The 12229-nt window shown below is 43.3% G+C and overlaps 1 protein-coding gene across 5 annotated transcripts in view; it reads left to right on the plus strand.

Moving 5' to 3' along the window:
* NRCAM (neuronal cell adhesion molecule) overlaps positions 1-12229 on the plus strand; it is a 276950-nt gene that overhangs the window by 201376 nt on the left and 63345 nt on the right. For 4 of the 5 annotated variants that reach the window (XM_057304367.1, XM_026503219.4, XM_026503237.4 and 1 more), the window contains 5 exons: positions 2021-2126; positions 3995-4191; positions 5326-5448; positions 10766-10936; positions 11442-11498. In XM_057304367.1, coding sequence (XP_057160350.1) covers positions 2021-2126; positions 3995-4191; positions 5326-5448; positions 10766-10936; positions 11442-11498 — 654 coding nt within the window. The remainder of the gene's footprint in view (positions 1-2020; positions 2127-3994; positions 4192-5325; positions 5449-10765; positions 10937-11441; positions 11499-12229) is intronic. The other variant, XM_057304369.1, reaches the window with a different exon arrangement.

Consider the following 12229-nt stretch of genomic DNA (forward strand, 5'->3'; position numbering starts at 1 on the left):
ATTAACCAGGAAAATCATGTAAAATCATCTTTTCCCCTATTCTTTCAAAGCATTTGTTAGTTGCCAGGTGACCTAAGTACTGTTCAAAGAGGTACTTAGAGAAAGTAAACTCCTGAGAGAGGACAGGCATCTAACCAACCCTGCCGAAGTTCTGGGTTTGAAACCACAAGACTCGCGCCTCTGTCACTTGCAGAAAAATACAAGGAATTGACCAAGGCACTCCCCACAGTCCCCCCACCCACCACCTGGGTGTCCACCGTTCGGGGGTGAAATTCCAGACTTCTTTCCACCATCCCAACCTGTTTACTCCCAGAGCTTAAAGGCTCACTCAAAGATGAAGCTGGTCCAAATAAAAGTGATTATGACCATAATTTGCACAGAGTTCACACTGAACCATTAAGGGAGTAGCGTGTACTCAGAATTTTACGCAGATTCTTTGATTATTCCTCCCAGTGACCCCAGGAGGTAGATACCACTTTTAAACCCCATTTTCCCTCTAAGGAAAGTGGGGCTTGCAGAAGGTAAGAAATTTGCTGGAAGTCTCACAGCTGGTAAGAAATAATCAGATGGGTTCTCGACCCCCCAGACCAGGGTGCTACCCAGCACTGCAAACCGACAGGGCTTCAAGAGTGAGGGTGCTTCGTAGCGTGGCGGAGGCTAGGAAGAGCAGCCGGCTGAGTGGGAGCGTGAGACGGGGCTGGCTCTTGCTACAGAGAGGGGAAAATGGTACTCCTGAGTATCCAGCAGTTACTAGGTGCGTAATAAATGATGACAGGAACGAGCTCTGCTTTTGATTTGGGCTTTAGGTGTTATTTGGATGGTCAGAGCCAACATTTTAGTATACATTGTCGTGGACAGCAACATGACTGGAGACCAAACAAACGAAGAGAACCATGTTGGCTGCTTTATAAGACATCAGACATGGAAACGATAAATTTAGCCCTGGCAACAATTAACCACCATAAAGAAAGACAAGAGCAGAGGGCAATTAGTGAGCTTTGGGAAATGCTTGGTTGGCAGGTGAAGGAGGCTTCATGAAGCACAGAACGTGGGCGGAGAGGGAAGAGCCAGAATATGAAAAGCTTAAATGATCTAGATAAGTCTTTGGACCAGATGCCGCTACCACCTCCCGCCCCAGTGGCAACAACCAACATTGCCTCTAGAAATGGCCAAATGTCCCCCGAAGGGACCCGAGGTTGAGAACCCTGGTCTGTATGAACGGCTCTCCCTGGAGTTGTACAAGGCAGTGGCTTCTACTGGAAGAGTTTGGTTGTCTTCTCTGCTCTGTGCCTTTCTCATCAAACCACTTAACTGCCCTGAGTAGCAACCGAAGTTGAAATAGATGGTTTCTCTAGTTCCTGTTCTAACGTCCTGTGATTCTGGTTTCACAAGAAGGACATGGTGATCTCCGAGTGGCTTGAGCCCTGGAAGTCCAGATGTGAACTTCCTTCAGATTAAATTGTTCTGGGTCAGAAGGATTTCCCTGCAGGATTTGAAAATAAAGGATGGGATTGCACTTGGAAGAGCAAAACGGAAATGTTGTCTCCTGTAACGCTAACTTCCCAAATTGATTTGTTCGCAACATATCTTAATTTACATTAGCACGCTAATGGACTATAAGTCAGTTACTCTTTCCTAAGAAATGCCCATTTGCTTCATAACTTAAATTTTGTTGAAAACCATCATTGGAACCAAAAAAGTCACAAGAATTTCTCATTGTTACATCAGAGAGAAACGGTCTTAATATTAAGCTTGTATTGGTAATTATTTTCCCAAACTTGTGGGGGGGGGGGAGTGGGCTCTGTGAATCCCTAAAAAGTTACCAAAAGGAAGTTGTGGCTTGACTTCAAAGCTTTAGGAGACTTTTAGTTAAAAATCTAGTGACGTATGTGCTGCCACTATAGAAATGGCTAAAAATATCTGGAGCATAGTCTAGGGCAAGAGATTTTGACATAGAAAAAATGATTTTTATTATGATCTTAAATGATTTCTTTATATTGTTCTTCTTTCTACAACTAAGTGGTACAGCCCCCAACCATTACTCAACAGTCTCCAAAAGATTACATTATTGACCCTCGAGAGAATATCGTAATCCAGTGTGAGGCCAAAGGGAAACCGGCTCCAAGGTGGGTGTGCTTTCCGCTCTGTTACAGAACTGAAAACGAACATGGGTGTTAAGACTGAAGTTAATTTCAGGTCCTGCGTATCTCTGAAGTATCACTGTAGGTTCATTTGTTTTGTCTTTCTGATGACTTGAAGTCAGATTGTTCTTCCTGACACCCAGATAATTGTGTTTCTGTACTCACACCCTTCTGCAGAATGTGCCAGGATTATAGGGAGATGTGGAGGAAAGCCTTCGAAGGGCTCTACTGCCCTTACCACATGGGCAAACCTATTTTCTCAGGGCCTCAGTTTCTTCTTCTGTAAATTAGAAAGGTTGAATTTGATGGCTTCACAGATCTGTCCTTGCTCTGTAGAGGTCTATACATTAGTCCTGAGGGGATCTTCAGACGTGGCAGGGTTCAGTACTCAGGATTCTCCATATGGATCTTGGCATGAGTGCTGCAGAGCATTTTAGAGGTGGTCCAACCTATAGATGTTCTAGACGGGAAACTGATTCCTGGAATGCTCCTTCGCATAGCCAAGGTCCCGCAGCTGATCAGCAGATGCTCTGTCCCTTGTGTAGTAACATATGGGAAGTTTTGGAGAGCTGGGTTATTATTATTAAAATGTAATGTGGATTTTTAAATAATAAAGAAGTGAACAAACTTTTCTAGATCTTTCATTTCCAAATCTGTCCATTGCCAGCCTTACCCAGCTATCACAGACTGGCACCTGAGAAGAAAATCAGCTGGTAGTAAACACTGAAGTATATAAAAAACGCCCATCAGAGGTTTGCTACAAAACAGTAGCTTCTGCCATATCATTATGTCACGCAAGCCCGAAGGTGATGTCATTTCACGGAGTCCGCCTTGAGATTCACACTGACTTGACACTTCCTGACACTCTCTATAAGGCAGGATTACTATTTTGGGCCAGGTGGTTTTTTTGTTATGGGAACGGGGACCGTCATGCCCGTTACCAGCCATCATCTCTGGCCTCTACCTCCTTTCCCTCGGGAGCTCCCACTTACCACCACGTCCTGCCCTGAGATGTTGGGACAACCACTGCCGTAAGGGTAAGCAGTGGGAAGGGAAATCCCAGTGGGCCTGCAAAGCACAGTGAGGTCTAGAGATTCACGCCTCTGTAGGAGCGTGGCCACTGTTGATTTATGACTAGTTAGAAAGTATTTAATTACACGAGCGCCAAGACTCCTGTACAAGGCAGTCTAAATAAAACGGAAAAAGAAGAATCGCGCTTCAATTTGAAATACTTCCTGAGGAATTTACAAAATCATCTCTTCTAGAATTGAAAACTCTCCAAATGTGTTTTATAGAGAATTACCACTTTTAATAGCCAACATTTAAAACACCACTGAACTCGTTCTCACCCCTTCCCCCCATCTTACACTTTGCATTTTGGTAACTTGAAACTGGTCTGATCCCTTACAAACGCACAAACGTACTAGCACCTGGGAAGGCCTTTCTTGTCACATTTCAGCCCAGAGCAAAATTTTATAGACAGGTTATGAACTCCTTGAACAATGGCGTTTACAATAAAAATGCTAATAAAGCTCTAAGAGAACGTACCTCGGAGACCTACTTTCTGTATTTTCTTTGAAAAATGACAGGCAATTTGTGTGCCTGATTTCCTTGAGACAGATTTCGACGAGTTCTAAAAGAAGACACGTACCTTAAAATGTATGGCCAGCCCTTTTTTTCTAAGCCCTGATTCAATGAAACATTTTAGGTATGGAACCTATTGCTCTTTCGCTGAGTATTAAAATGTAATCATTATCTCTAGAAACCTACAAAACGGCTAGGAGTTTGTGAAAGAGGAAGTAACCCTGTTTTTCTGGACTGTTAACAAACTTAATCCTTGATGTGTTGGCCAGCTTCTCCTGGACCCGAAATGGGACGCATTTTGACATAGATAAGGACCCTCTCGTCACCATGAAGCCCGGCTCAGGAACCCTCACGATCAACATCATGAGTGAAGGGAAAGCGGAGACCTACGAAGGGGTCTATCAGTGTACGGCCAGGAATGAGCGCGGAGCAGCAATTTCTAATAACATTGTTGTCCGTCCTTCCAGTAAGTGGGACTTGTCCGCCAAACAGGACCCTATTTTTAAGGATGGCTCTGAGACCCAGCATCTGTAACCTCATCTAGATACTATTATAAGAAAGCGATGCCGTTGATTATAGTACTCTCACTTTGTTTTCCCTGAAAATTCTTGCTCCTTTCCACTGTACCCTGAGTTCCTCAGCCCAGTGCTTTGCCAACCCAGTATGTCTTTTATGCAAGTCCAGAATAAAACACCAGGAGTATGAAAAGCGTGTCTTCCCCAAATTGATCAAATCATTAATTTCTCACGTATCGTATGTATGAGCAAACTTCCGACAGCCCGACCAAAATAAATTCAGTATGAAATGGATAATGGGTAATTAACATTTTTGTCTCAAAGTTTCACTGGAAATAGAGGGGGGGGCCCCACTACCTTGAGATAATTGTGGCTCTTTTTGCAGTAGTCACTACCCATGTCCTCTCAACAGCTTGTATTTAACGAGCAGGTATGTAAAGAACAGTAACCATTTGCAGTCGTGGTCATTTTGAAAACTCGTGTTCATTAGTGGGAAAAAATTACAAATAACAAAAAAGAAATTGAAAAATGTACTCCTGAATCTTTCCACTCAAGCAAGTAACTGCCGCTCTTTCCACGTTTTCTAGGCGGATATGTGCATATGTGTTCCAACTGAGCTCATTCTGAAATACGAGTTTATAACCTTTTCTGACTTGTCTACGTATCATCTATATTCTCATATCAGTCTTCTCCATAAGTATGCTTCCTTAATGTGTAATAGTGTACGACACTCAAAAGTGTCTGTGCACAATTATTTGTTTGAACAAACCTTTGACCTTTAGTGCCTTCCATTCTTTTGTGAAGAACACACTTGTAGTGAAATTATAACGTATCTTCTTAGTGATTTATTTAATAATACAGATTTTTAGAGGGAATTGCTGAGTCAGCATTTATACTATTACTGGCAGTGAATGAAAATCATTTTTTTACTTTTAACATTGGATTTAAAAATTATTTTCTTGTTATCTTAATGTACCCGAATTCTGAGTTGCTATTCTCCCCAAAAGTTTATTTTGTCTTCCTTTCTAGTGTTTTTTTGTTTTTCAATGCAGAAATGACTTAGAAGTTATTATTTCATATCATAGGGTCACCGTTGTGGACCAAAGAAAAACTTGAACCAATAACACTTCGAAATGGCCAGTCTCTGATCCTTCCCTGCAGACCCCCGCTTGGATTACCACCACCTATAATATTCTGGATGGATAATTGTAAGTTTTAAAAATATAAACTTTCTGTCTTCAAGATTCTTATGCTTGCTTGCGGTCACAACGAATTGTTAGCTCTTGTGATTCATAAAATATTTATAAGACGTTTTAGAGATGCTCAAAGAAAAGAAATGCTCGTTGAAATAAATAACGTGTCATGAAATAAGCAGCGTGATTTTCTTGAGCACCTACTGTATACCAGGCACTGCTCTAAAGAAACCAAATTTCCTGCTTCCACCGAGCTCATATTCTATGCAGTAGGAATAGTTGGGGGTGAAGATGGAAGCAGAACTCAGTGCATTTATAAAGTAGGTGTCAGTTGGCAATAAGTTCTATGAAGAAAAATAAGCAGGGACGCTTGGGTGGCTCAGTTGGTGAAGCGTCCGCCTTCGGTTCAGGTCATGATCTCGGGGTCCTGGGATCGAGCCCGAGATCGGGCTCCAGGCTCAGTGGGGAGACTGCTTCTCCCTCTGCCTCTGCCCTTCCCCTGTTCGTGCATGCACACATGCACACTCACGCTCTTTCTCCCTCTCTCTCAAATAAATAAATTAAATCTTAAAAAAAAAAAGGAAAGAAAGAAAAATAAGCAGCGTTTTGAGCAGAGACATAAGAAATGAGAGAGCAAGGCAGGCCTGTAAATGTCCAGGTGGAAGGGCAGTACACAGCCCCCAAGGCAGGAGCTTCCGGGTGTCTAGAAAAGCCCCAGTGGGCAGTGTGGGCAGACTGGGGAGCCCAGTGGGAGGGAGACAGACTAGGTCAACGAAGTCCAGGGCTCAGTACAGCGGGCTTCGGCTTTTGCTCTGAATGAAACGGGAAGACAGGGAAGGAGTGACTGTACCCGAACCTAACCAGCTAGCGATAGCCCTCCTTCAGTTCCTGTGTGGATTGCAGAGGGGACTAAGGTGGGGCAGGGACACCCGCAAGGCAGCCTGTGCTGAAATCCGGGCAGGAGCTGATGGTGATGTGGACTCGGGTCGTGGCCGTCAGGTGGGAACAAAGAGTCAGCTTCTGGATCTATTTTGGATGTAGAGCCTCCAGGATTTATTGGGATGGGCTGGGGGTGTGAGCGGGAGCAACCAAAGATAACTCCAGAGTTGAACACGGAGCAGCTGGCAGCATGGAATCACCGTTTCCTGAAACAGCAGAAGCCAGCAGGCAGGGGCGGCAGGGAATCAAGCTATTTGGGATGTGTTACATTTTGTCATTCAGGTTTGCTTTTTTTTTTTTTTAATCACCAACAACAACTAATAATAATTGGGCATTTGTTAAGTGCCAGTCCCTCTGCTGAGAACTTTACATGGGTTATCTCATCAATTTTTTACAACAGTTCTATGGGGCATGTCTGATTATTATGTTTTTTATCGAGACATAATCGGCAATGTTCTGTTAGTTGCAGGCGTGCATCACAGTGATTTCATACTTCTCTACATTGTGAAATGATCCCCGCAAGTCTAGTTACCATCTGTCACTCTACCGAGTTATTACAATGGGATTTATTCCCTGCGCTGTACAGTATGTCCCATGACTAAGTCATTTTGTTATTGGAAGTTTGTACTTCTTAATCTCCTTCACCTATTTCACCCATCCCCCAACCCCTCCTCAGTTCTGGTAACCAGTGATTTATTTCCTGTATCCTTGAGTCTCTCTTGTTTTGTTTGGTTGCTTGTTTTAGATTCCACGTATCAGCGAAATTATATGGTATTTGTCTTTCTCTGTCTGACTTATTTCACTTAGTGTAATACTCTCTAGGTCCATCCATACAGTCACAAATGGCAGGATTTCATTCTTTTTAATGTTGAGTGGTATTCCATTGTATATACCATGTCTTCTTTAGCCGTTCATCTATGAGCATATGGGTTTTTTTCCGTATCTTGGGTATTGTGAATAATGCTGCAGTAAACATAGGAGTGCATGTGTCTCTTCAAATTGGTATGTTCATTTTCTTTGGATAAGTACACAGACGGTGGAATTGCTGAATTGTAGGGGGGCTCTATTTTTAACTTTTTGAGGAACTGCCATACTGTTTTCCAGAGTGGCCACACCAGTTTGCATTCCCACCAACAGTACACGAGGGTTCCTTTTCTCCACATTCTCGCCAACGCTCGTATTTTTTTTTTTTATAATGGCCATTCTGACAGGTGGTAGGTAATTAAACCTGTGGTTTTCATTTGCATTTCTCTGATGATTAGTGATATGGAGCATCTTGTCATCTTTCCACTTTTTAGATGAAGAAACCGAGGCATAGAGGTGAAGTCCTCCGTTAGGCCATTTCATATCTGTTTACCCCAATGCAGGGCTCTGGTCAGCAATGCAGGAATGGTAGAGCAGACATGCTCTTAGAGCCAGGGGCTGGGTGAGAGAACTAGGGGGAAAGGAGTATGGGGGGGAGAGCAAAGCCTGGGGTGCGGAAACAAGCAGCCCCCCAATGGAACTTAGGGAGAAACCAGCAAAGCCGGTGCGAAGGAGCAGTCACTGAGGGAGGAAGAGAACAGAGTCAGGACCGTGTCCTTGGGATAAGGTGAAGCAAAATGTCCAGAGGACAGAACAATGAACTGTTTCAAAAGATCAGATAACTTCTGATCTGACTGAAAAACAACTATTCAATTTGGTGACACGGGGTTCCTATTGACCTTGACAAGAGTCGTTTAGGTGGACTGGTGGGAATGAATGCAAAATATTTGTAGGGAATATAGTCTATTTTCAGTGACATGATTTCCTGTGAATTCACAGACAGTTTACATTTCTAGAGAGAAAATTTAGCTGGAATATTTAATTTCCACTTGTGACTCTTATATGAAAATACTCAGAGAAAGTATCACAAAGAAATGAAAAATAAATGTATAAATGAATCAATGAGCAAACGTATTTTCCTGTTACCGCATAACAGCTTCTGAACAGATTTTGAAAGGATACATAATGAATCGGATATAAATGAGAGGTGTATCCAAATGTCACTGCCGAAACGAGGCCCAGTGTTGGGTCCTTGGTTCTTATTCAGAAATGATGACCTTTTCACTTAATAAATAGACGAATACATGTAAAGTTTCAGAATCATCTGAATATGTAACTTTGTTTTCCATGTTGCACTGCTGGGCTGTGTCCTTTACCTACATTTGAGGCTGTTGGCAAAGCATATGGACCTTTCAAATGAAATTACATCTGGAATATGAAAAAAATTCAGATTTGTATAGCATTCTTCTTGTAGGATGACATTAGGAAGTTCTTCCTATCTGCGTGCATTTTTTTGTATGTACACTTCTAAGTGTGAGGCAAAGGAACTCAGGGGGCAAAGTGCTACTACCCTCTTCAAGTCCCATCCCCTTTAATTTGACCTACCAACACCCATCAGTAATAAAATACAGCACAAGAATCAAAAGAGAATAAATGAATACTTATCTTTAACTCTTTGTATTCATTAAATAAGCATACATTATTTTCCTGAGTTATTTATTTTTTTGAGAGAGGGAGATAGAGCAAGCAGGAGCAGGGTTGAGGAGGAGCAGAGGGAGAGGGAGAGGGAGAGAGAATCCCAAGCAGGTTCCACACCCAGCATGGAGCCCAATGTGGGGCTTGATCTCACAACCCCGAGATCAAGACCTGGGCTGAAATTAAGAGCCAGATGCGTAACTGACTGAGCTACCCGGGCACCCCTCCTGAGTTATTCTTTTTTTTTTTTTTAAGATTTTATTTATTTGACAGAGATAGAGACAGCCAGCGAGAGAGGGAACACAAGCAGGGGGAGTGGGAGAGGAAGAAGCAGGCTCATAGCGGAGGAGCCTGATGTGGGGCTCGATCCCAGAACGCCGGGATCACGCCCTGAGCCGAAGGCAGACGCTTAACCACTGTGCCACCCAGGCGCCCCTTCCTCCTGAGTTATTCTTAAAACAACCCTTTCCCTAAGCATTCATGGCTTATAATCGTGAATTCACAACCACCAGCCAAACCCCCATCTTGACCAAGAACTTGGCTAACGTGGCTAACCTGAATTCTTTCAGATTCTGGCTCCACATTTCCCTGCCCCACGGAGCTGCCGGCTTTCGACCATAGTTTTGCGTTTCGTGTAATGTCAGATAGGGCGCCTTTTGCAGGAGGAGCACACTGCTTGGCTCAGACTGGAGAATCCTCCAGAAAACAGAATGCCTAGCCCCACGGCTGCTGGGATGTGCCGGTTTCCTGGTTCTGTCACTTCAGAGGCACAGACTGCTCAGTTAGGGCTCGAGAATTGAGTCGGAAGCTTCAGAACATGCACGTTAGCCCGCCAAGTGCATAGACCATAGATCATGCATAGATCGGCGGCCCCGCCTCCCAAGTCCTCCATCCACTTAGAAAGTCTTCCTTCAGTGCCCGAAGCTGGACAGTGCCTTACTTGCTCCCGAGGGGAAGTAAGCCGTGCAGCCCGAACCTGGAAAGTCAGAGTGCTCATTTGCATTTCATTCCATCACGGAGCACCTGGCAAGGGCCCTGCGAGGGCTCAAGGCTACAGCAGATCGTCTCTGTCCTCCTGGCACCTAAATTCCAGGGCAGGAAGACGGGCAGTAAAGCTCACACGGAACAAGTAAAAATACGTCATAGGTTAGAAGGAAAGAAAAGTCATGGGGGGTAGGCTAGGTTGGGGGGCCTCTGAGGGGCTCGTCTGCAGAATTCCATCATCCTCACTCGCTGTTGTGAGCCCCTGCCCCGTGTGCTCCCCCCGATTCCTTAGTGAGGCCACAGGCTCAGGCAGGGTGGGAGCCTGGGATGCCAGGCGCCTCGAGTGGAGTCTGGCTCAAAGTTAGGTACCCTCACGGTATTTGGTGTCTGTCTGAGCATGGGGAGCCAAGCCAACCTGACATCCTTACAAGCTTTTTTAACGCATCTTCTAAGATACGTGTGTATGTGTGTTTAACAGTATGGGACTATCTTAACCGGGGATGTACTGTATGGTGACTAACATAATATAATAAAAAATCATTATAAAAAAAAAAACAGTATGGGACTATCTTAAAGATTAGGAAAAGTCCCGCAAACTCTTTTGTAAAGAGAAAATTTAGCTGGAATATTGAATTTCAAAGACTTTTTGGTTTCCACTTAATAAAACACTTGCCTCTACGATTCTCATCTCAGCTCTACCCCCAGCCAGAGAAATTAGGGTCTGGCAGGCACAGTTTTCACGTGTCTGACTGTTGTTTCTGCTGTTACTTGCTTTTACTCGAAGAGCTTTAAAGGGGGGAAAAATTCCGGTGAAGTTCACAAAACTATTAGTAGATACATTTATCTTGGTCATTGGGAAAGTGGCCACTTGGCGGTGGGATCATCTGGATGTCCCTCTGCCTTTCTCCAGCCTTCCAGAGACTTCCACAAAGTGAGAGGGTTTCTCAAGGTCTGAACGGAGACCTTTACTTCTCCAATGTTCTCCCAGAGGATACCCGTGAAGACTATATCTGCTATGCCAGATTTAATCACACGCAAACCATACAGCAGAAGCAACCCATTTCCGTGAAGGTTATTTCAGGTAAGAGCTCAGCCTCCTGACTCCCTCTTTCAACGATGTCTACAAGTGTGCCTAAAATATATTAACTAGTAAACACTACTGACCTGGAAGTACACAGGTTCACTGATCAGGAAACGACCTGTGACCGGTTACTGACGTGCTGGCGGATAATTAGCACGCATAACCTAAATATTGTATTTTACCCTCTTTGCTGATATCACCGTTGCTATTTCCACGGTAACTTTCGGAGTCTCCTCGGTCCCCGGAGCATTTGCGTGTGCTTTATGCCCCAACGCGCCTTTAGTGGGCAGCCCTGCAGCTTCAGTTTTGTGACCCTGTATTACCGGCAGGGGGTGGCTGAGTGAAGGGGTTAGTCAGTCATGTACAACGCAGAAGGCTGTGTTTACTCGGTAGGGATGGCACTTGGTCAGCGTAGCTGTATACGTTTACTTTTGTTGCCCGAGACTTTTGTGTAGTACCTTCTCCCCTGCTTTTTGCATTCTTCATAATATTCTGTTTATTTCAGTGGATGAATTGAATGACACCATAGCCGCTAATTTGAATGACACTGAGTTTTATAGTGGTGAGTTGTGGTGACTGCAACTGATGCTTCTTTCCTTCATCGTAGAGTTCAGCTCACTAACTTCACCTCCATAGCTACTAGACCTGATTTCTTCATGAGAGTCCTAGTTCCGTGTTTAATACCGCTAGAACAAATGTGTGTTTTCTACGAAATTTAGCTATAAGCTTACGTCATGTCACTAAAACATTTTGCACGTTGTATGTATAATAATGAAAACTATTATCGCTGTTTTCATGTAAAGCACCATTTCCCGTGATTTGGAAAAAAAAATCTTTCGTGTATGTTTAGAATTATATTTTTCATTTTTTTTGTCTTGTTCACAAACTTTTCTCATTAACCAAATAAGGGTGCATTAACCTGCTAGAATACTAACTCGTCAGTCTTAGTGAACCTTTAGCAACTAACATCAAGTGGATTTTGATAGTAAATCATCCCATTTCCCATCCGTTCTCACATGACATTATCAGTATCATATAATTAGCAATAGTATTTCTCTTAGTTTTGTTTAAAATTTAACAACACTATCTTCAGTGGAAATAACCTTTCTAAAAATAGAGCATTTCACTTTATTCTTTTAAAAAGAAAAGAATTTGATTTCCTTAAGGGAAATATGACTCTCAAATAAGAGTCTATCAGTGAAAATTGTGGTTTCTGGATATGGGGGTGCTCTTAATGGTAGAATTTCTGCTGTATTAGTTTTTTGCCCTTGAGATAGAAAGTGAAAAACATTA

Source organism: Ursus arctos, unplaced genomic scaffold (genome assembly GCF_023065955.2).
Source record: "Ursus arctos isolate Adak ecotype North America unplaced genomic scaffold, UrsArc2.0 scaffold_3, whole genome shotgun sequence".
In the NCBI taxonomy this organism is placed as follows: domain Eukaryota; kingdom Metazoa; phylum Chordata; class Mammalia; order Carnivora; family Ursidae; genus Ursus; species Ursus arctos.